The 25,982-nt window shown below is 30.3% G+C and overlaps 1 protein-coding gene across 5 annotated transcripts in view; it reads right to left on the reverse strand.

Annotated features, from left to right (window-relative positions):
* LOC115889293 (coronin-2B-like) overlaps positions 1-18,005 on the reverse strand; it is a 28,039-nt gene extending 10,034 nt beyond the window's left edge. The window contains exons 1-4 of one of the 5 annotated variants that reach the window (XM_030909243.1): positions 17,731-18,005; positions 17,232-17,321; positions 1,320-1,517; positions 1,125-1,241 (exon numbers count right to left, since the gene is read on the reverse strand). In XM_030909243.1, coding sequence (XP_030765103.1) covers positions 1,125-1,241; positions 1,320-1,517; positions 17,232-17,246 — 330 coding nt within the window. In that variant the 5' untranslated portion in view covers positions 17,247-17,321; positions 17,731-18,005. Of the gene's footprint in view, positions 1-1,124; positions 1,242-1,319; positions 1,518-4,870; positions 4,972-12,064; positions 12,171-16,628; positions 16,659-17,231; positions 17,322-17,730 lie in introns of those variants that run through there. The other 4 variants (XM_030909240.1, XM_030909242.1, XM_030909244.1 and 1 more) reach the window with 4 other exon arrangements.
* Between the last annotated feature and the right edge of the window lie 7,977 nt (positions 18,006-25,982).

A 25,982-nucleotide genomic window follows, 5' to 3' on the forward strand; every position in this document is an offset into this window, starting at 1 on the left:
TAGGTATGTGAAAAAAGATTTATAAGAAAATAAAAAAATGAAAGAAAAAAAAAATGAAAAAAAAAATTTTAACAAACAATAAAACAGATAACATTCCAAAATTTTTTGGTTTTACTTTATCGGATTTTTAGATAGCACTTGTTAATTTTTAATTTGGCTTATCTAACGACTAACTGTTAGAATGTCAAAGAGATATGTACAGGCAGTCCTCGTACTTACGGCAGAGGTTCTTCTAAATAGCGCCTTAAGTCGAAACGACATAAGTCGAATCTTATTTTGTCATAAGATCCTATAGAAAATGGAGAAGTTAGGTACTTTTGTAAGACAAAAATACTATAAAACAAAGAGATGTGCGTTTGAATATATTAATAATACTGTATTTTTAAATAATTGAGGTATGAGAAACAGTGTATTGTAATGTAGTTAAATTTATAATAATACAAGAAACAAAAAAAAACGAAAAAAAAAAACATAAAAAAAGTATTTTTTTATGAAAAACAAATTAGGGCGAGTATTTTTACAGTTCCGCTTTTTCATTATCTAATCAAAAAAGTATTTTTAACTATCCATATAATAGTAAATATAATACATATACTAATATGGCAACTACAGAAATACCAGAGAGTAAAGTAAACATATTTAGAAAGTATTTATTTATATTTTTTTGGTTGGAACTTTTATTGTGGGTATCGTCAAAAGTCGTAATAGTTAATTAAGTAATGATCAACACTGTGCCGCTTTTTCATTATGATGATCTGTCAACCCTGCTTGTATGTTGCTAAAATTTTATTGTTTTTGTCCAGACTTCTTTTAAAATTTGGATCGTTCTTTTCAAAAAATGACGTAACTCGAAACAGTGGGACGTAACGACTCAAACGACTTTGAGGAATAGTGACAAAAAATTGTTCGACGTAACTCGAAACGACGTAACACGAAACGACGTAAATCGAGGACTGCCTGTATTATGAAATTGGTTTCCTTGAATGCTAAGTCCAGTGACTCATAGATACATTTTTTTAACAGATAGATATATATTTTAAAAATGAAAAAATAAAAATCATGTTTCTTTATTTTTGGTGGTGTAATATTTTCAAAATTTCATAAATTAATTCTATTTTACTTACTGTGCAGTCGTCGGAACATGACGCAATGACATTGTCATTGAAAGGGTTCCATTTCAAGTCCAAAATCGGCCCTGAATGTCCAGTAACTTTACTGGCATTGAAGTCCAGCCTGCCAGTCTAAAAATATAACGTTTTTAATAGAATTGAAAATAACACTATGAATTTTTTTATAAAGTAGGGTTATGAAGCGCTTACGCAATTTATTGGTACGACTATAAAAGCTCCCCCACCGGCAACTTCGGTAACCACAGCCAGGAATTTGGGATTCACAGCGCAAAACTGCGAATCGTGAGCGTTTTTCGTGATTTGAATGTTTTCGTAACATTTGTCTCTTTTCGCTGGCTCTCCGTAGACGTGTCTGAATTTCGAGCTTCTCACTCCCTTGAACCATATCTAAAAATAATGATAGTTTGTATAAGTAATAAGAGAATAATATTCAAAATACTATGTAATTATAGATTTAGACAAATTAGTGTAGTAATTCCCAGAGAACGTTAAAAATATTATTTCATATTACTGTCAGGTTTTGTTTACATCTTCTAATGTTGGTATACGTCTTACGCGACTCAGGTAAGGTTTCGACAGACGATAACAGAAAAAAGGCAGATGACGTCCATACCAATCCATTTATTTCATAAAAAAAGTTTCTAGTATTTTTTAAGTTAACTAGATGGGTATATACTCGTAGGTGTAAAATACCTTTACGTACGGAGTGTGGGACTCAATCTCTCCTTAAGCTGTCTGGAGGACACTACCCACTAAACGTCACCCCCTTGCTCCTGCCACGTCTACCTGGACCCGCTGGACGCATCTCCTCAAGTAGCGCCGGACTGTTCCTTTTTTGTCATTACCCCTGCTCTTCGCTGTATTTTGCCTCTAGTATATTTTGGGCCAGTTTTGAGATGGCTTCAAAGTGTTCTCTTCTTTCTGTTACTGATTTTAAGAGGGTATCTGCGGAGATGTTGTTCTCATTCTCTTGAGAGAAGATGCAAGGGCACCAGACCCGATATCACCAAGGCTGCCTCAGTTGAAGTAGTCCGATACGCCGAGCAGACCCTCAAAGCCATGACTCTCTGTGCACCTTCAAGTCTTTTTTTATTTGCGTGCATATTGGTTGCTTCGTTCCACACAGGTGCTCCATACATAATAATATTCTGGCACGCATATGCTAACACTCTTCTCTTTGCTGGTGTTGGCCCCCGAATGTTTGGCAGTATTGCGGACAACGCTTTAGCAGTTCGTTGTGATTTCAGACACACCTCCTTGATGTGCAGGCCCATCGTGAGTGCACGGTCTATGTGGAATCCAAGATAGTTGACTTGCTTTACTGGATTTACTATTATATCCTTAAAATTAAACCTTATATGGTCAACTTTTCTCTTGCGGCTCAGTAAAATCGCCTCTGTTTTTTCCACAGCTATTTCGAGTCTGTGCTCACGCATCCATCTGGCTATGATCTTTAGTGTATCATCCACAGTCTGCATTAGGTCGAGGTCGTTTATTTTTTTGTTTCTTTTAGTTTTTTTTTGTTATTATCACAGCAAGATCATCGGCGTAACAGATCAACTCTGTCCCACCTGGTACAGTAAGCTCCATGACACTGTCGTATAATATGTTCCACAGAGTTGGCCCCAGCACCGAGATCTGTGGGACGCCACCGAATACCTCTCTTTCATCTTCTCTATTGAGAACTATAAATCTATTATCAAGATAGCTTCTTATTATGTTCACCAAATAGCTACTTATGCCCCATCTTCTAAGTTCTTTAATAATTATTTCCCATGACGCGCAATTAAATGCATTTTTAACGTCGACTAAAATCAAAGCATTATGCCAAGTGGCTTTTCTTTTCACGATATCCGATATTTTCTTTATTGCATGTGTGGTAGATTTCCCTTTACAAATCCATACTGGTTTTGATGCATACCATTTCGTTTCTTCCTAATTTCTTCCAAGAGTCGCGTATTGATGAGTTTCTCATAGACTTTCCCGATTACATCAATGAGGCAAATCGGACGATATTTTGGTGGATCATTTAGGTGCTTCCGGGGTTTCTCTATTAGAGTTAATTTGGATCTCTTCCATTCTTTAGGGAATTCATTTCTCTGAAGAAAGTTATTGAAAAATGTTCTAAAATATTCTACATTGTCCAATATTAGCGTTTTTATCACATTTGGTGGCAAATTATCACAGCCCGGAGATTTGTTAATTTTTATATCTTTGGCAGCATTTATTATATCTGAATCACAAAAAATATCACATTCTCTTATCACGGTTTGTATATTATTTGGTTGAGTCCAGGTTTGTCTCTCATATACAAATAGAGCCTTAAACTGTTTGATTTTTTCTTCTGGGTCCATTTGAACTCTGGGTGGCATTTTTTTCAGCTGGGATCTTATTATCTTATATGCTTGGCCGTAAATATTTTCTTGTAAGTCATCGCACAGTTTTTCCCATGAACTTATTTTTGCAATTCTGATCTTTTGAGACAGATCCTGCTTTGCTTCTTTGTAGGTACGTTTATAGAGCTCGCGAAGATCATCTTTTCTTGTTTCTCGTTGAAACCTTCTTCTCCTTTTTTTTACTTCTAAAATGTTTGTTTGGATATCTTCGTTCCACCAGTACGGCATCTGGAAGTCTTCATCACAACGGACAGTCGGAGTACTTTTATGGTATGCTGCGCGAATTATTTTTGCCATTTTGTAAGCTGACATAGTTGGTGACTTGCCCGGTATGCTATATTTGAATGCTTCACTAAGCTTAACCTTATTAATTTCTCCGTATTTATACCTGATTTTTTTTCCTTGCGAGTTATCTGATGGTATTTCGGTAAAAATAAACTTGTGCTTGTTACATCCGGATCTTCAAGGACTTGCCATATGGGTTTCATCTGCAGTAATCCATCGCATACTATTGACAGATCAATATACGATGTGCCAGATGTTCTGACCAAGGTTGGGTAAATTCCGTCATTTAGTACGGTTAGGTTATTGATCTCGCACCATTCCAGTACTTCCCTGCCTCTTCTTTCAGTGCGATGTCCTCCCCAAACTTCATGTTTGGCGTTAAGTTAAGTCTCCAGTGAGTCCGTCTTGCGTTATCTCTTGTAGTTTTTAACCAGTCTTATTGGTTTATTTCAAAAATGACAGATCATATTTCAATGTGATTAGAGTGACGGAACGATAAACGACACACGGACGCAGATGCGTATGAACTCCACTTAAGATTTTTGAAACTTGCCAAACTCTTCGTCAAATTAAAGGTTATTATTGTGTCAATTTATGTCAAATAATGAGCGTTCTGGAAAATGATAAATATTTGCGATTTTGATTTTTCATTTTGGTTTGTTTGATTATGTGTGTTTTGTATTTTTGTAAAGTTAAGTGGAAGAAAAATTGAGAAAAGTAAGTGTAGACTCAAAGAGTAGTATTAGCCACTAATAAAGTTTGTATACCATCCGTATCTGATATAAAAACTGGAGTAGCTGTAAATTAAAGACATCAAACGATAAGCAAATAATAGCTTTTAGTACTGTAGAAATAAGGTCAAAAGGTACTGATTTCAAAAAATTAAGATTAAAGTTAATTAATCAACTTTTAGGTATAAAATTCTGTGTTTGTAAATTATTGAAATTATTATTAATAAATAAACACTAAAGACTAAAGATACTAGAACTAGTAAACAAAAACATAAAATGATACACTAATTAATGAAGAGAACACCAAGAAATGTAAATTTCAACTTACATTAATATTCGTTTGTTGGAGTTGACTTAATTTATAAAAAACATTATTTTTAATCATATTTTTCGCAGTATGTTTTACCTGCCAGGCGGTTATATTACATTCTGGAAAGTTGATATTTTTTTTAAGAAATTTTCTTATCATTTATCTAAACTGATTTAGCTCAAGTAATTTTTGGCCGGAAAGATAAGTAGATAAAAGATTAAGCAAAAAAAATATTATTTAGAATTTTTGATATTTCTATCAATATCTCTAGAGTTCCATTTATGTTTTATTTTGAAAAATATCTAAATTCTTATTTTTTTCGTACCTTTACAATGCTTCATACACGTATTATTCCTAATTATCAGTATTACTGTTTTATTTCATTTTTTGGCTATTATAATAAAATGTTTATTAACAAAATGTTTGTTTATGAAAAAATACTGTACCCATCAAATAGTATTCATGCTTGTGATCTTTCTAAAATATAAGATTTAGATTCATAATCCTCAAAGATAAGAATGCAAATTTTATTTTCACTATACATGCAGGTACATACAGAGTGGTGTATCGTAATAAAAGTAAAACATTTTAGTGAATGATTTTTCTAAAATCATTTTTGTGAATTTACATGAACTTTTTTAGTTATTTTTATCTGCAGAATATACTGCCGAAGTTTCCGGAATACAGTTCGGACCACCCTGTAGAGAGTCCAGCAATAGTGCATGCGTTGTGCATCTAGATATATCTTATAATAAAAAACTTACAGATTTTGTTTGAAGTGCAGACCTAGACTGTGTACTATGCCATATTTCAAGAAAATATGTTCACATGTACAAGGTGTCTCAAAAAGAGGGAGGGGTAATTTTTTTTAATGAAACATTCTGAATATATTTTTGGCTTCCATTTTGACCACTTTACATGATTAAATTCGATTTGATAGTTGTAGAGAAATAAATATCTCTATATTTATGAAGATATTGGAAACACATCAAAGTTTTTTTTTGAACATTTTATTGAGACAGGTGTATTGAGACACCCGGTTATAAGCAGAGTCATAAAATACTAAAAACTCCTACCGAATTCCACAATAAAAACATTTATCTCAGATCTTAAGCTCCCGAGATAATCATCCTTAATAAAGAAAGTAACGAGTTATGACATCATATTTATTAAAAAAGTAAGTAACTAGAGCTGGTCAGTTTTGAACAATTTAAATATCGATTTCGATATTTAAATCGTCAAATTTGATACAATATCAATTTCAACATACAGGGTCCGGCAAAAGTGCGTCGGACATCTGTAGCTCCTAGAATAAAAAAGTTGAGAATTTTGTTTAAGTGCAAACGTGCATTTCTGGAAAATGTTTTAATTTCTATAGGGTGGCTCAAAAAGTGTGAGGGGATCGGGACGATTTTCTTTAAATGGAACACCCTGCATATTATTGCTTTTTGGTTTCCTTTCAGGTAATTTTACATAATCCTAAGATATGAGTAAATATATTTCGATAAAATTCCCTGAAATCAAAACTATAATAGGTATTTACTTAGATGGTCTATGCTTACTTTGCTATAAATATCGTAATCTTAAATCATACAGGGTGTTCAAAATTCTACGCCAAACTTTTCTAAAATATAAAATAATTTTTCTGCGTTTTTATTAATGGAACATTTTTTATTAGACGGAGAGTTAAAAAATTAACATTTTTTGTATTTTTTGTATTTAAAGTATTTCCAAAGATATTTAAACTCGGGAGATACAATGATCCATTCATAAAACGCTCTAAAGCTTCATCACACATTGGTTTGCGAAAATCAACGAGTGCAAGAGAGAATGAATAGAGAAGGAAATAGGGGTATCTGCTCGATGGCAACAATGTAGTTGCGTACAAAGATTAGACGCTTGAGGTCAATTTCCAGTGGCGTGCCGATCGACCGACAGTATTTTAAGGAAATTAAAATAATTGTTTAATAAATTAAAATAAAATAATAATAAAACTTACATCTTACATATTTGTCGCATTGTAAAAAAAATAAGTTGAGGGAGGATAGCGAAATAAAATAAAAACCGGCATAATTTTTTATTATAAGATGGCTTTTCACATAAGAATACCGATTAAAAAATTAATAAGCCTTTTTTACTTTATTTTATTAAATAAAATATCAAATTTTAGGTGTATTAGTAAATGCAGTTTCAATATCTTGTTCCAAACCTTGTTCGTCTCCGGCGAATGAGATTCCGTCGATTAGCAATAACAAAATAAAATTTTATTTTGTTATTAGACAGTTGATAACTGCATCTTGACAAGATAAGACAACTAAATAATTGCACACATCTGCATCCAGTGTAATCATGTCACAAGAAGTTTGATACATTAATATATTACATACATGTAACATTGTATTGTGAAAGCGATCTTTTAAAATAGAAAGAACATAAAATATCTTGTTATTTTAACCTAATAATACAATATTTTACCAAAAACCAATATTTGTAGAGTTCACATATTTTTGATAAAAACTTTATTATTATATATATGAATTTTACAACTACAATAAAAAACAGTGAATAAAATTTAAAATGTGCCTTATAATTTTTATGAGTTCACAATTGTTCATTAATGAGGGAATAAGAAGTAAGAAAATTCAACATTTATTTACCTTAACTTTCATCTTAGAGATGTTTCAAACACAGTAAATCAGAACTGAAAATATAAGATGTATATTATACCGTATGAGCGAATAAAAACGGCGTCAGCGATGGCTATGAAATGAAGATCGTTGTCATTTTATATGTAAATTTATATAGGAAATGCCATCGATCGTCATTTCCAAGCCAACTGGACGCCGTTTTTATTCGATCATACGGTATGTGTATATCTAAACAAAATTATTTGATATTATAATACACACTCATCAGAAAAGTCTAGCGATAATTTTACAAAATCATAAATAAAATAAAATGGTGATTGTTTAGTAAACGGTTCTTAGTTTAAAAAAATAATTAGTTTTTTTTCTCTTGTTTGCAAAGGAAAATTCATATTGTTTATAAATAATAAAAAGTGATTGTGCAAAGAATTTTAATACAATAAAATGTAAGAAAGTCATAAAATTCATGTAATAAGAACATTAATTATATGTATGTCAAAAGATTTACATTATAGTAACCAAAATTTAAAACAAAAGCCTTATAAAATTGTAACGGCAACAAAAAAAGTAAGGCCGCAAAATTCCATCTTTGGTACACCCCAATAAAATTTTCACAAAAGGTAGGCAATGGTTTGTCAAGGTACCTAGATTAGAGTTATTCTTATAAGAAAGTACGGTTTTTCGAAAATAGATGTTGTTTATAAATTACAGGCGGTTTATGGAACTTAGATTTAATTTTTAACATTCAATACCCTTTCTTAAAAGGGAAACAGGAATTGTTATTAACTTATTGGTAATTAGTATGTACCATGTACCTTTTTCCTACAAATAATTTAATTAATAAATATATAATTTAAAAAACATAATACATATATGGTTTATAAAATAAACCTAAAAATATAATTTAGAGATCTGCTATTTTTTATGTCTAGGTACGCCTCTGATCTATAGAGAATAGGATACAGTCTTTGAGATATAGTAATATACCTAACCCTACTTATTTGTATTACCGGTGAAAAGTTAAATTTGGATTTAAATGATACACTCTCTTGTACACAATACATGAATGCACCATATTTTCAAATTAATGTCCACAGAAGTCCACAAAATAACGCAAAAATACTATAATACTGCAAATAAAGAATATGGAGCTTGATCGGCGGCATAGCAACATCGCAAAAGGAGAATCTAGGATTTTTCATTCATCCTCGAAATACGTTGTATGGTTGTACTACGCCGGCATATTTCTAAAACTGACGTTGCCAAACTGCTTTTTATTATTAAAAGAAACACGACCATGATATTTTTATTCCATTATAAAATTTAAAATAGTAAAGCAGTTAAGCATTAAATGAAAAAATTGACGTCAGCAAATTAATGTAGTTGATATATTACAAAAATATAACGAAATTATTTATTACTTAATAATTGGTTGTGGTATTTAATCGAATACTAATACCAATATACAGGTAAATCTGGCAAATGTTTTCGGTGTAAGAGAGATGGGAAAATAAGGATAGAATAATGGCTGATGAAGGAGAAAGGTAAACCATTGTATCTCTTGAGTTTAAATATCTTTTGAGTATTTCAAAATTTTTAATGGTTTCGCAGATACACGCAGTATTAGTTCATATGGCTCTTTTAACAATAAAATACGAGAGAAAAATCACTGAGTGGCTTTGATAAAAATTTACTACTCTAAATACTAAAAATGTTAATTTTTTAATTCTCCATCTATTGAAAGAACATTGGCAAGTATATAACAGTTCTATTAAAAAAAAACAAAGAAAAATGATTTTATACTTTAGAAAGTTTGGCGTAGAATTTTGAATATCCTGTATGATTTACGATTATAACACATTTATAGCAAAGTTAAGTACAGACCATCTAAAGTAAATAACTAATATAGTTTTGATTTCCGGCAGATTCTTGTATTTATTTTTAATTGTTTTAAGAAAGGCTGAAAAATAATATCTCTGAAACTGTCGAAATAGTATCTTAGAATTATGTAAAGTGACCTGAAAGGAAGCCAAAAATGCAATAATATACAGGGTGTTCCATTTAAAAAATCATTCCGATCTACTGACACCTTTTTGAGCCACCCCATAAAAGTTAAAATATTTTCCTGAAATACATCCTAGTACATACATTAGGTTTGCACTTAATCCCTAATATTTCTTTTTAACATTTTTGCTTGTGATATATTTCTAATTTGTCGTTTGTTTGCATGTAGTCTATTTCACGTTGACTCCCTAATTCCGCTGTTTTCTTTCTAATATACAGGGTACATAAACTTACAGGATGAGATAAAATCACAAAATTATTATACTAAGATATTTAAAATTTCATATTAAACAGTATTTTTCGAATACTGTCGAAAATAATCGAAATTTTGTTGAAAATTCCAACACCCCATATTTTTCGGTTAAAATAACTTTTTTTCTATCCATTATTGAAGTTTGGTTACTCCAAAATTGGACCACCCTCTATATATTTATTATTCTTGTAACACATCACTACAAATAACGTCTGCAAATTCTTACATTAGTCATAGGTACTGATACAAATTAGTGACAATTTACATTCTAAAATTATTCATGTGACAATGGTAAATCCTTATAAAAACTAAATTGTTGACGTTTGATGCGCTAATTTAAATATCTATTTATATTTTATTCTTCTGTCTCCTTCAATAACATCCTGTAGAAAAAAGTATTTCAAAAAATAATACACACTCATCACAATCTAATTTCTTTTTGACAATTTTTCGTCTTCTTATTTTTAAAACTTTAATTAGTTATTTGATTTTATTAAATTCTTCTTTTTCTATTTATTTTTCGATTTTCTTTTAGCCTTATTTATTGTCCTTGTTATTCTATATATATATATATATATATATATATATATATATATATATATATATATATATATATATATATATATATATATATATATATATATATATATATATATATATATATATCCTGTTATATATTGTTATTCTCTTTTATATTTTCAGTTTGGTTTTTTTACATCTCCATGGATAGTGGCGGATACAGAGGGGAGGCCCATGGGGTCTAGGCCTCTCCCAAAATCTATAAATTGGGTTAAATATTGGGCTTTTGGATTCAAAATGGCACTCTAAAAAGCATATTCTACATTACTTTTTAGCTCTGGAGTGTCACAATGTCGAATTGCTACATTTATTTATTTATTTCTTGACATTATCATTCGCTTTGACACTTTACGAGGTCTTGGTTTAAATGATACTTTAAGCTTATAAAGTTTTACTAGCAGACCTTGCAGTCGAACATTGTTCTTTTTAGAACCGCTTTTAGTGCGAAGTGTACAAGATACCGCATCAGCTTAATAGCCGTTGCAAAAACCTCATCCCAACCTTATTAGAATATTTTGAACGGGAAAGCGGTAGTAATGGCCCTTTATGTCACTTAAGTGCTGTTAAAGAAGAGAGTTTTGTCCATGTAAATAATAACTGTTTATACAGGGTGTTTCAAAAAACAGGTGCCATTTCTCGTGGGGAAATTCCTCACGTAAAAATAAGATTTATTTTTCATATCAATATAGGTCCGATTCTGTTTTGTTTCGAAGCTACAGAGTGTTGAAGTCTTAATAATCTTTCGATTTATTATATATTTTTTTTAGATGTATAAAATGAGAGCAATAGCAAGTCTGGGAATTACAAAATGTTAGTTTAACATTTCAATTCTGCAATTTATGTACAGTGTGTATTACGATTATTGTTTAAAATTGAAGGAAGAATTGAAATATGCAACAATATACAGGGGGTTTCATTTAAAAAAAAGTTTGATGTGAGACAACTTTATGACCGACCCTGTATATTTAAATTTACTAGTAGCTAATAGGAATTTAAAAACCCATTACAACAGTATCACAGTTTCGGCAGTATGGCATCATTAAATCAAACCAAACACATCGAAATTAATTAAATCGAATTGTTTAAATGATATTTTCAAAAGTCAATAACTGGGAAACGGTTGCTTTGGTACATTTTAATCTAAGAGTACATTGTGTGTATTTCGATTTTTGCTTAAAATTGAAGGAACAATTGAAATATGTAATAATATACAGGGGGTTGTATTTAAAAAAATGAAACTTTGATGTGCCACGACTTTATGAACGACCCTGTATACTTAAATTTATTACTCGCTAATGGATATTGAAAAATCCTATAACTTTTGTATTTAACTTTTTGCGGTACCTCCTATATTTTACCTAATAATCGATCGTTTCCATACATAAAAGCGACCCTGTATATGTATAGCTGTATAGCTAATTAATCATTCTTTTAAAATAAAAATTATTATTATTATTGAAAATCACGTTTCATTATACCCTGGGTCAAAAATTTCCAACATAAGTAATTTACTTAAATTATATAGTTACTAATTATTATTACTAAATTACTACCAATTCAGAAAAAAAACTACAACAAAATTTATACAGAAAATAATTATGAAATTATGCATTAACTAAACGAATAAATTAAAAACGTCTCATGTTTTAAAACAAATTGTTGTAATATTACCATAATTGCAATCACACCATTCCTAAACGAATGTGGTCTAATCTATGATTTTTATACACTTTCTCCAGGTAAAAGCAGAAGTGTGTGTTAATGAACTAACTACAACTGCAAAAATGCGATAATTCACTTATACGACAGCTTAAAACAATGTTTACTTTCCATTTTTTCACCTAATCTTTGCATTAGGTTAAATTAGAAATCATCATTATCAGATTAACAGTATAATTAATTCTAATTTTAGTATCCTACTCATTACAAGAATAATTAAATTGAATATAAATATCTTAAAATTTATAATAATAAAATAAAAACGTCAATATAAAAAGTGTCGTCAGATCGAAAATTTATAATTAATAACAGATATAGATAAAAAAAACGGCGTCAAAGACGGCTCGTACTTTTCTGTATGTTTTTATGGCGCTTACTGCTTGACCTTACGAAGGCTGTAATTTATTTTATATTTGAGAAAATGATTTTAAATTGGTGCAGTTTAAAATTAAGAAAAATATCAGTGTTATATTTTTTCTAAATGAAACACCCGATATATTATTACACTTTTAGATTCTACCATTAAAATAAAGGCAAATTTAACTAAGGTTTACCGTGAAAATACATATTTACTATTTTGTGAAAATGCAGGGACAATAAATTTAATGCTTCATTTCTCTAGGCGTATTTAAGTAAATTTTGTGTCGCAATAATAAAAGTAATACTACAGTATACAGAGTATCTAGTGATGAGATTCTTTTCTCGGGGAAGGTCAAGTATCTAGGAATCATGCTGGATACCAAACTGACCTGGAACCATCATTTGGAAAATGTCACAAGGAGGGCGGTGACTACACTAGCGGTAGTCAGACGACTTCATGGAAAAATCTGGGACCTCAGACCACAGATGGTGCACTGGCTGTACACTGGAGTGGTGAGGCCTTCAGTAACATATGCATCCTTGGTATGGTGGCCTAAGTTAATGCAACAAACAATGCTCAGCCTTAGTAAGGTGCAAAGACTTGCTTGTCTGAGCATAACAGGGGCAATGGAATCAACGCCCACTGCATCAATGGAGGCGCTTCTGGACCTTCCGCCTCTTCACATAGTGATCCAGGCGGAGGCAAGAATGGGACTCTATCGACAACAAGGTGTCTTGTCCCTGGGAAATAGGACAGAAACGGGACAGTTAAAGATGGGAGATTCTATCGGAGGATATCTACTCCAAATGAGATCGGACCAAATGACCCCTCTTGTGCGAGAGAAAACAATAGAAGAGCTTATTCAGGTAAGCTCATCAATATATGCTCAGACAGTCAGGCGGCACTTGGGGCGCTTATGAATCCAAAGGTTTTGACAAAACTAAAATATTTTGGACATATAATGAGGAAAAGTCCGGACAATATGGAAAGACACATACATAATTGAAGGCAAGGTGGAGGGACGTAGACCACGTGGCCGCTCTCCAACTCGATGGATAGAACAGATCACGACTAGCTGTTGCAAGCCAATGCACGATGTCATCGAGATGACAAAAGACAGAGGCGCATGGAGAAAAATCATCCATGATGTTACGCTGACCACTACACTCTCTAATGGGGGTCAGGACTGAAGAGAGAGAGGCTAGAACCGGAGGAATCATGCTCCCATCCTATCAAGGACCTGCATAAGCTAGTGCAGGGCACAGGGATAGGAGAATAGGTGCAGATATAGAAGGGGGACAAACACAATAGGCCTCACAGGCCGCACTGTTCCGGCAGAGGACGGCCCCTTGTTATGGAGAAAAATACAGAGTATCTAAAAATATATTTTAAATAATTACTAGCTTTAAACGGCAATCATTGTCTTTCAACTTGTATTATACCATGTTTTACCTATCCAAGTTTTCGTAGAAAATGTATTTTCATACATTTATCAATATATCCATATAATATTGACATTTTAGATTATTTTTAAAGATGTAACAAATTTTCAGAGTACAGATACTAATATTGTCAACATACCTAGTATACAGGGTTGTTCACCACATACGACACGGAGTATTGTAGCTAAACGATGAGATTTTTACAAATTGTAAGTTTTGGGTTCGATGAAGGACTATTAGAGGTACAATTTAAAAATAATTTTACAAGATACAGAGTGTCCCAAATAAGTAAAAAATATCAAAGTTGTATTTTTTTAAATGGAACACCCTATATATATTATTACATTTTAGTTTCTACGATTAAAATAAAAAGGTAAATTTGATTAAGGTTTATTATACTTAAAACCTTACCGTTTTTGAAATATTTTCAATTTTGTGAAATTGCAGTAAAAAAATTTAAGGCTTCATTTCTCCAAAGGGTATCAAAGTTTTTAATACTAAATATTTACTAAAGTTTATTTACTGATCAGTTATTGTGTTGCAATAATAAAAAATAATACTACCTTATACAGAGTGTCTAAAAATTTATTTTAAATAATGCTTCAAACCAATAACTTGTTTAATTTAAATGGAACACCCTGTATATTTTACAAGAATCAGATGCATAATTTAATTGTCTACCAAATTATATTATACCATTTTTTACCTATCTCTTTATCTTTAGAACTTATTTATCAATATACCCATGGACTATTGACATTTTAGATTATTTTTAAAGATGTACCAAATCTTTAAAGAGTACAGATACTAATATTGTCGATATAATTCGTTTATTTCATTAAAAAATAAAAAAAAAACGTTTAAATATTTGTTAAAGAGGACCAATTAATATGATTCCAGTATTCAAACTACATTAACTGACTGTTTGCGTTGATTAATAATAATTGCTCCAAATACTAAAAAACTGAATTTTGTATGGGCATTAGACAGTGTGATAAAAAGTAACACCTTAAAAATGATATTTCGTTTTTTAATAAGTGCTTATTTATAACAAGAGAGACTTTAATTTGATAACTTATTATTATATCGATTTCTGACTCAAATCCACATTTATTTATAATAATTTATTAACGAACACAATTAAGTATGTAATTAATTAGTATATGGGCGGAAATAATGGTGTTATATTTAATTAATGGTATACTCTTTTATAAAGATTTAAATAGTTTTCTTTTTGCATACAAATGGGCTAGTAATGTTTTTAGGAGTATATATATAGTATATATTTAGTAGTATTATTTAGGAGAAATAGATGCACAATTTAATTGTCTATCGAATTGTGTTATACCCTTTTTTACCTATATCTTCAAGTTTTCATAGAAAATGTATTTTCTTATAATTTAGACCTCATTTATCAATATACCAATGGAATATTAACATTTTAGATATTTTTTAAAGCAACAAATGTGCAGGTACCCTAACCGATATTATTACTAGCCCATTTGTTTACAAAAATTAAACTATTTATTTAAATCTTCCTAAAAGAGTATACTAATTAAATATACCACCATTATTTCCGCCCAAATATTAATTAATTACATACTGTGATACATTTTGTGATTGTTAATATATTAATCTAAATAAATATGGATTTGAATCAGAAATTAACATAATAATAAATTATGAATGTGAACGTCTCTGTTAGTTGTTATAAATAAGCATTCATCAAAAAATGAAATAAAATTTATAAGGTGTTACTTTTTACCACACTGTATAATACACATACAAAATTAAGTTTTTTTAAAGTATTTAGAGCAATAATTATTAACCAATGCAAATAGTAAGTTAATGTGGTTTCGAATATTGGGATCATATTAATTGGTCCTCTTTTACAAATATTTAAAAAGTTTTTTTTTATTTTTTTTTAATGAAATAAGCGAACTATATCAACAATATTAGTATCTGTACTCTTTGAAAATTTGTTATATCTTTAAAAATAATCTAAAATGTCTATCTACTTAAATATTATATGGGTATATTGATAAATGTGTGGTCTAAATTATAAAAGAATGCGTTTTCTATGAAAACTTGACAAGATAATAATTATTATTACCGTTTAAAGCTAGTAAAATGTATTTTAAATAATAAAATACATTTTTAGACGCTCTGTATAAGGTAGTATTATTGCAACACAAAATTTAGTAAATAGAAATACTTCAGTACAATATTTAGAGTTAAAAACTTTAATAATCCTAGAGAAATGAAGCATTATTTGTATTTTCACAAAATCGTAAATATTTCACAAACTGTAAGATTAAGATACGGTAAAAGCTAAATTTACCTTTATTTTAATCGTAGAAACTAAAAATGTAATAATATGCAAGGTGTTCCATTAAAAAATACAACTTTGATATTTTTTATTTATTTGGGACACTCTGTGCCTTTTGAAAATAATTTTAAATTATAGCTTTAGTGGTCCTCCAACGATTGTATCACTCAAAATTTCTAAAAATCTAATCATGTGGCTATAATACTGCGTGTCGAATGAGGTGAATAGCTGTGTATATTAATGTTTAAAGAATATCTTAATCAAAAAATTTCGTCAGACTTGTATTTTATTTTATAAATTAATTATTAAACAAAATAATAATTATTTACATATATTATATAAATGGTCTAAATCTTTATAAAAATATAACAGCATAAAACTTACAAATCTGCTACCCATTGTAAAGTCCATCAAATATTTGTTTTTTTTATAAACTTCCACTTAATCACATCAACAGAACAAAATATTATATTGTGAATATATTAAGCACATTAACTTTAAAAAAATTCTCAATAAAATTTACTTATTTATCCTATACAAATTACCTATAATAATTCATATTTATTCCATAGTAAAATACAGACATAAGATTACCATCTCCTCTTCAAAATAATAATAAATATAGTAAACATTGTGGTATGTGTGTAAATAATTATTCATCAAACCAAACCAAACCATCAACATATAAATAAACGTGATTCCACAATACCTAATTGCATCATTTAATTTTATTGGTAAACAACAATATTATCATTAAAACTGTATGATTGTCTCGTATATTATCAAAGGAAGCAAGCCAAGATCTCATAATATCCTTTAAATTAATTCGTGATTTAATAAAATAATTAAAACCTCCCTTTAAAGAGTAAAAGAGTGGCACTCTAATAATTTGTCACCAAAGAAACCCTTCGAATGCATTTATAATTAAAATAAAACAGTAGAAAATAACTCTATAACAATAAAACAAAATTCAAAATTAAACCTTACCTGACTGTTTGTCATTGTTCTAACTTAGTTTCGAACTAAAAACATAAAATAAACCGGCAAAATAACTCAAAACTAAGGCATTCAGGATGGCTAAAACAAAAAAAAATACAAAAAACTAAATTAAAACAGATACATTGTTTGTCAACTATATTAGAACATTACTAATCAAAAAATAAACAAAAGTGTGAACTACCTTTACAAAGCTGTTAATTGACTGTTGTTTTTGACGTGAGATGTACTTGAACAACAATTAAAGGCAAAATTATGTGTTTAAAGCTATATAAAAAAGTTTTATACACAAAAACATACGTTCATATATTAAATCAAATAAAAAACGACCTGAATCAATAAGAAACTTTCTCAAAACCTTTCAATTTTCACCGTTAGCAACAGCGTTTGAAATGATGTATGTGCCATGCTACACATTGTAATTGATTTTAATTAATTCAACCAAATTAACAATGAATTTTAATTGTAATTAAAAAAAAACGACGCTTACCCGTTTGGTTGGCTTTGTACAGGATCTGTTATCGATAATGTTCAGTTGTTTTTGCGGCGAACTTGTGTTGTCTTTATCTTGTTCGCAAATCATAGTATGCCAGGGGATTCGAATGAATTAAAACAATGGTTGCTTGAACTTTGACTTCGGGAAATAGCAAAAAATCTGAAACGCTTCTGAACCACACAATATAAAATGGAAAAGTTTATTGGAAAAAATATAGCGGAAATTTCAGTCCACTCGATATTTAAAGCACATTTGAAGTGACAGCAGACAGCAGATGACAGTATGACAGATATGTGAAGAAGAAGATGAAGATATTTTCCTGATCTGTGGTTGTAATTCATCGAGCTGAAAAAGAGGGATCTACCTTACCAAAGACTTTGCCGAAGAGCTATAAATTAGCAGAATAACAAGCAAAACAACCGATAAAATAATTAGAAAATAACAAAATTATTGAAGTGTTTCTACAGTTTAATTGTTGGTGTTTTATTTATATATTTATTATTTATCTTAGAATGCTATGAAGAATGATTATGTGGCGAATGCGCAGGGTTTCTAGATTTTGGCGGATGCGCCGGAATAAGAGTAAAAAATTAAAATTATTGTATTCATTAATAAATCACAATTATCATAATACACAATAATAAGACATAATACACAATTAATAAGAAGCATTTCTATTATTATTTTCGGTAATCATTAACCGGTTAATTCATAGATCCAAAAAATTAATTGTAATTTTGCATAAAATTGATTATTATACCTACCATCATACATTATCGCAAAACTGAATGTGAAGTATCGTTTGTTCCAGTACATTTCATCAGTTATATTATACACGGTGATTCAGTGTTTTGAAATCACCAATATCAGGGTTTCTATATTTTATCATTTTCGTTCCAATAATGTTTTTTTTTTAAATATGCTGTCAATCGTATAATCGTATCTAAAGCAAGTTTTTAAAATGTTTTCATTGATACACAGGGTGGAAATCTATACAGGGTGCTACAAATTCGAGGTACGAGCATTGGTATCTCGGTAACCGTAATAGATACGATACATGGTTAAATTGGGTCAAAGTTGCGCTTTGGGGTGTTCACCAAGATGCCATCAAAAGAGTTTTAAAAATTTCAAGGATTGCTGAGTTTTTTTTCGAAAAAACTGATTTTTTTAAAAATCAATTTTATTTTTTCCTGTCGTTACTTTTTAGAAAATCAAAAAACTAATTGCACATTCTCATAGCCACTTTATTAGGGCTATCTGATAGTATTTTTACATTTTCAAATTAGCTGATAATTTGTGAGATACAGAGGCCAACTTAATTTTTTTAAATGCATTTTTTATTTCAAATTTTGAAAGAACTCAGTCTCCTGAGTACAATGATATGCCACACTTAATATTTTTTTTTGTTTTGACATTTGAACACAATTTATTTAAACTAATTTCAAGTCCGGCTCTGTTTTTTTTTTAAATATTTAATATATTCATCGTTACAATATTGATTAGCATTCAAACTTAACAATGACGTGGGGTAAAACATTGAATACGGAAAATCAAATGCAATAAAATAATTAATATAAATAAAATATAAACAATCAAATTATTTTCCCGGAAGATGGACTGGAAATGGTAGAGTAATATAATTTATACTGCTCTGTACCTACCAAGGGACTACCAAGGGACTACATTTACTTGACGTCATTTGTAAAAGTGAAATGAATTCATCTCAACATTTACAATAAAGAGTACAAAATGCATTCGGAAGTATAAGAAGAAAGTTCAAAGAGCTATAAATAAAATTGAACGAAAAATAAATTTATGCAATTGCCATCCTGACTATATGGCCAGTCCGACCCTGAATATTATATTGTTTAATGATATAAAATCCTTATTATTAACGTACTGTACCCAAAATCCGTAGTTCTGGCAACACTGTCGCCAGCAACCACCCACCTCTCACCACTCACTCTGCCGAATTGAAAGACTTGTGTCTAGCCCTAGCAGGCAACTGTTAAGCCCGACCAATCACGTTAAGGTGCGTATTCATTATCCGAACGAACGAACGAACGAACGAACGAACGAACGAATGAAAGTGCGGTATATTTAGACGGGGACCGAACGCATGCGGCCGTTTATTTCCCCACATATTAGCAGGAATAATAGCTGACCATTCTTCGGCGGCTGATTCCTCGGAGGTGGACTTTTTTTTTAGTGGGTATCAACACCGAGTCCCACACTGTCTAGGGGTTATTTCTATGACCGTCTCTCTCGAGATGGTCATGGAAATGATCACTATTCGTCTATAAAAGATTTTTCAACCACCCCCTCACAAAAAAAAATCATGCGGCCGTTCGTTCGTTCGTTCGCTCGACCATCCGTTTCGAGTCGGTACATCAAAGGCGTTCGCCAACAAATGCCTCCGGTCTTCTCGTGCGGTCCTATCGTGCGGTCCCCGTCCATACCACTAGCGAACATTCGTTCGTTCGTTCGGATAATGAATACGCACCTTTAGAGTTTTTGACAAACACAAATGAATTAACACACTCCAAATAACCACGCTAACCAACCTGATTGGTCAAGCTTAATCGTTGACTGCTAGAACTAGACACTTCTAATTGAAAGCAGAACTATGGTACAGTATTCACAGAACATGCACAGAACAGATTAACAGTATTCTTTATCCACTGCGCTGTAATGGACTAGCAGCGCGCAGCGGTGCAGAGCTAAACTAAATCTCGGACAGGTTAACAATACTATACAGGGTTGTTCACCACATACGATACGGAGTATTGTAGCTCAATGATTAGATTTTTACAAATTGTAAGTTTTGGGTTTGTTAAAGGACTATTAGAGCTACAATTTAAAAATATTTTTACAAGATACAGAGTGTCCCAAATAAATAAAAAATATTAAAGTTGTATTTTTTTAAACGGAATACCCTGTATATTAATACATTTTTAGTTTCTACGATTAAAATAAAGGTAAATTTGATTAAGGTTTATTATACTTAAACCTTACCGTTTTTGAAATATTTTTAATTTTGTGAAACTGCAGCAAAAATTTTAAGGCTTGATTTCTCCAAGGGTATCAAAGTTTTTAATACTAAATTTTTACTGATTTACAGTTTATTTATTGATCAGTTATTGTGTTGCAATAATAAAAATAATACTATCTCATACAGAGTGTCTAAAAATTTATTTTAAATAATTTCTAGCTTTAAACGGCAATAACTTGTTTAATTTAAATGGAACACCCTGTATATTTTAGGAGAATGAGATGCACAATTTAATTGTCTATCAAATTGTATTGTGCCATTTTTACCTATCCCTTCATGTTTTCGTAGAAAGTGCATTTTCTTATAATTTAGACCTGATTTATCAACTTACCCATGGAATATTGGCATTTTAGGTTGTTTTTAAAGCAACAAACGTACAAAATGTACAGGCTAGTAATATTATCGTTTTTAGCATTACTATTAAACTATATAAACTGTATAAAACTATTTAAATCTTTATAAAAGAGTATACCATTAATTAACTATACCACCCATTATTTCCGCTCAAATACTAATTAATTGCATACTTAATTGTGTTCGGTAATAAATTATTCTAAATAAATGAGGATTTGATTCAGAAATCAATATAATAAGTTATGAAATAAACGTCTCTGTTATAAATAAGCATTTGTCAAAAAATGAAATATCATTTTTAAGGTGTTACTTTTTACCACACTGTCTAATACACATACAAAATTCAGTTTTTTAGTATTTCGAGTAATTATTATTAATCAACGCAAACAGTCAATTAATAATCTAGTTTGAATACTGGAATCATATTAATTGGTCCTCTTTAATAAATATTTAAACAGTTTTTTTTAGTTTTTTAATGAAATAAACGAACTATATCGACAATATTAGTATCTGTACTCTGTAACAATTTGGTACATCTCTAAAAATAATCTAAAATGTCAGTATTCCATGGGTATGTTGATAAATGAGTTCTAAATTACAAGAAAATGCATTTTCTACGGAAACTTGAAGAGATAGGAAAAAAAATGGCATAATACAATTTGATAGACAATTAAATTGTGCATCTGATTCTCGTAAAATATACAGGGTACTCTGTATAAGGTAGTATAATTTTTATTATGGCAACACAAAACTCAGTAAATAGAAATACTTAAAGAAGCATTAAAATTATTACTGTATTTTGACAAAAACCTAAATATTTCAAAAACGGTAAGGTTTAAGTGTGATAAACCTTAATCAAATTTACCTTTATTTTAATCGTAGAAACTAAAAATTTAATAATATACAGGGTGTTCCATTTAGAAAAATACAGCTTTGATATTTTTTATTTATTTGGGACACCCTGTATCTTGTAAAAATATTTTTAAATTATAGTTCTAATGGTCCTTCAACGAATCCAAAACTTACAATTTGTAAAAATCTGATCGTTTAGCTACAATACTCCGTGTCGTATGTGGTGAACAACCCTGTATATTATATTATATTTGAGAAATCTGCTTAAGGCTTAGCCCGAATCTGTCGTGTTAAGCCACACCCAAAATTCAAAACACACGTGCCAGGGCCATGTAAGTGAAATATTCAAAATGGTTCCAGCAAAAGTTTCCCAATTATGACGGGTGATGGCGCTGATCGTCAAGATTTTTGGACAGGGATTTTGCTTACCGACAATACGACGTGAGCTACGACCGGACCAGGACCAATCAGAATGATCAGTCTTTCTTGGACATTTGCCGCGGAAGTGTGTGTTAATTTCTGTTGTGATAAGTGTGGTTGTGTTTGCAGTTTGATTTTTCGGTTTTGATTTTATGTTAAAATTAATATCACCTGTTTTTATGTAATAGTACTTTTTTTAGTTCTATGATCTGATATGTTATGATTTGTTAATGTTTGTTTAACAATGTTATACCAAAGAGGTTATACTTAATATATCAATTTGCATAGCCTAACTTTTTTATCAATAAGCTTTGTAGATTTTCAGATTATTTAATTCCTTTTGTTTCCGTTTGTAATTTTATTTTTAAGACATATTATGTGATTGTTTCAGATAATATGTTTTAAAAATAAAATTGCAAATAGCCAAAAAAATAATTAAAATAAAAAAGTGTATTTTACAATTCCCCCCGGCCCCGCACCCCTTTGGCTAACCTGTAAATGTCAGCTTTGTCGAGAGATGGCGTTACGAAAATGGAACCGATTTATTACCAGGAACTTGGGCTTCTTTTTCGTTAGTATATTCTGTGACACGTGCTTTGATTAAGGATTGATTAAGGTTTGCAGAGCTTCAGCATTTGCCATAAAATAGCGAGCAATTTGTTACAAAACCATATAAATTATATATCACTGTAATCACAAAGCTTCATTCTATTTCCGTATTGTAACAGAATTTTAAATTATGTCTTTATTTTCGAGAAAATTTAGTCCAAACATAAGGAATATTTTATTGATGTTTGACTATCAAAATCTTAAAAATAAAGAACTTGTCTAAAAATGTCCTACAATACGGATATAGTATAATCCTTTATCTTTAATATCCTTCTTCATTTGTGTAAAAATACCTAGCCAGTTACACATAAAACGTTGAATGCCGAACGTTTATTTTACTACTTTTTCGTATTAGTTAAATGGACTCTTAAGCAGTTTTGTCTATGCATTTACAATTCTTATTCATTACAAGAAAAACAAACAAAGTGTAATAAGCATTTATTAATATTATTACACAGTCGCAAAAAATTAATTAACAATAGCACCATCTATTCATGGAAATAATGTAAATGAAGAAAGTTAAATAAACAACTAATGAAGATATGCCGGTATCTTGGGCGGTCCTTTGTAACCAGCGGCAAAGTTATACTTTATTGAGGAATGTCTCAAGACCAACCACGAGAAATGTCCTTTCCGAATAACAGTTATTTAAAGATATATAAGACACTGAATTGTTTGAATTTTTCACTGCGAACACCTGTCACAAGGAAGAAGAAACGTACTGTATTGTGAACGTCAACATACTTTCGTCTAATGACATTTTTCCGTAGAAACATGATGGGATATGCAAGAGAGTTCTAAAAACTGTCGGTACATCCGTCGTGTTTTTGTTGACATATTGCAATTTGCCACATTTTACAGGAAGATCAGTTAAATATAAATTTATAATAATATTTATTACAGAAATTTAACGAGAAAATATATCTTTTAATTTGCGAGAAAATTATTACAAGATTTTTATTATTTGATTTTATTACTATAAAAAATGTATAAATTATATACAACGTTCTTCCAATATATATACAGGGTTAATTAAAAGTTTTTTAGGATTTAATTTATTAAAGGATGTTCTATTTAAAATTAGCAAGTTGATGATACTTCCGGTTTAACTGTCAGTAGTGGAGAATATTTTAAAAAGAGAATGTACACCTGGAAGTCATCTTTAGTATACAGTATGTCCCCGGATTGTCTTTATAAGAGAAAACACTTTTTTATTATTGTCATTTTGATAGTAATTCATTCCTTATAAAAAAAATTGCTTATTCTAAAATGGTTAATTCCGTCTATACTTTTTTCAATTTTTCCATACTGTTTTAGAGTAAATAAAAAAAGCATTAAAATACAGGGTGATAGCATTAAAATATAGGGTGAAACTTCGGCAGCATATTCTGCAGATAAAAATAAGTAAAAAAGTTCGTTGTCCAAAAATGCTTCGTTTCGGAGATACAGGGTGTAGAAGTTTCATTTTTATTTCGATTTTTTCCAAATAATTTTTGAAGTAACGTAAATATTTGGATGAAAATTGGTGACTAGAAGTTTTTTAACATAAGAAATTTGATTTTGATATCAATATTACTCCTTTTTGTAGGGGACGCCACCTACATGTGTTCTAACCGTTTTGAAGAGTAATAACTTTTCTCGTTCGTACCTGTATAAAACTACTGAGTGAAAAAATGTATCTTGGTAAAAATCGTTGCGAGCAAACCGTTCTCAAGATATTTAGAATGGAAATAGTCTCAAATAGTCTCAAGATATTTAGAACGGAAATAGTCAATACATGTCATAAATTTTTCTTCGAAAAAATGATGATAAAACAGTTTCTGTTGAACTTTTGCCACAAAAATATTTTAAATTTATGATTTGAGTCTAATAACTATTTAGTCAACATGTTTAATTTATGTCAATGATGACAGGTATTGATAATTTCTATTCCAAATATCTGGAAAACCATTACTCGAAGCGGTTTTTACCAGGAGACCTGTTTCACGTAAAAATCGTCGTAAATGTATATTTTTTTACTCAGTAGTTTTATACAGGTACAGACGACAACTTATTACTCTTCAAACCAGTTAAAAATATGTAGGTGGTGCCCTCTACTAGTAGGAGTCATATTGACGTAAAAATCAAATTTCTCATGTCAAAAAACTCCCAAACACCAATTTTCATCCAAATATTGACGTTGCTTCAGAAATTATTTGGAAAAAATCGAAATAAAAATGAAACTTCTACACCCTGTATCTACGAAATTAAGCATTTTCGGACATACATTTATACGAATTTTTCTACTTATTTTTATGTGCAGAATATGCTGCTGAAGTTTCTGGAATACAGTTCGGACCACCCTGTATATTGATATCAATTAAACTTTCAGTGACGTAATGGAGGGCGCGATTTTTCAACAACAAACCTAGCAATTTTGTATACAGGTAAATAGAGTTCTATTAACAAAATCAATTACCATATTTTGATTCCCAATATCCACGGAAGTCCACAGAATATTGTACAGGGTGGCGCCTCTCATACACGACGCGGAGGCTTCAAGGAGAACGGTATAATTTATATCAAAATGAAATTTTGCGAGCATATGTGATTGTATTGAAAGTATTTTATAAAAATATATAGAGTTAAACAGGGTGTCCTAAAAAAATTACATCAAAGTTATATAATATAAAAAGGTCTGCTTTCTCAGAAAATAGGTAGGTAGTGTTAAAATATTCAAACTTGAGGTAGCATATATAGGGTGTTCAAAATCATCGGAAAAAGAAATAACCAAAAATATATGACAGGAAATAGCAATATGAACTAAATATTCAATTGCAAACACTTACCTACCATAGTTTAGAATTTACTGAACGTTTGATAAATATATACTATTATGGACGGTATAGGAAGTTACTTGTCTTAGTAGAAGCCTTGGTAAATGCTCTTGGAGTTATAAACTACACTGGCTTGTGTCAAA

Source organism: Sitophilus oryzae, unplaced genomic scaffold (genome assembly GCF_002938485.1).
Source record: "Sitophilus oryzae breed Bouriz unplaced genomic scaffold, Soryzae_2.0 scaffold_813_pilon_pilon, whole genome shotgun sequence".
Taxonomy (NCBI): domain Eukaryota; kingdom Metazoa; phylum Arthropoda; class Insecta; order Coleoptera; family Curculionidae; genus Sitophilus; species Sitophilus oryzae.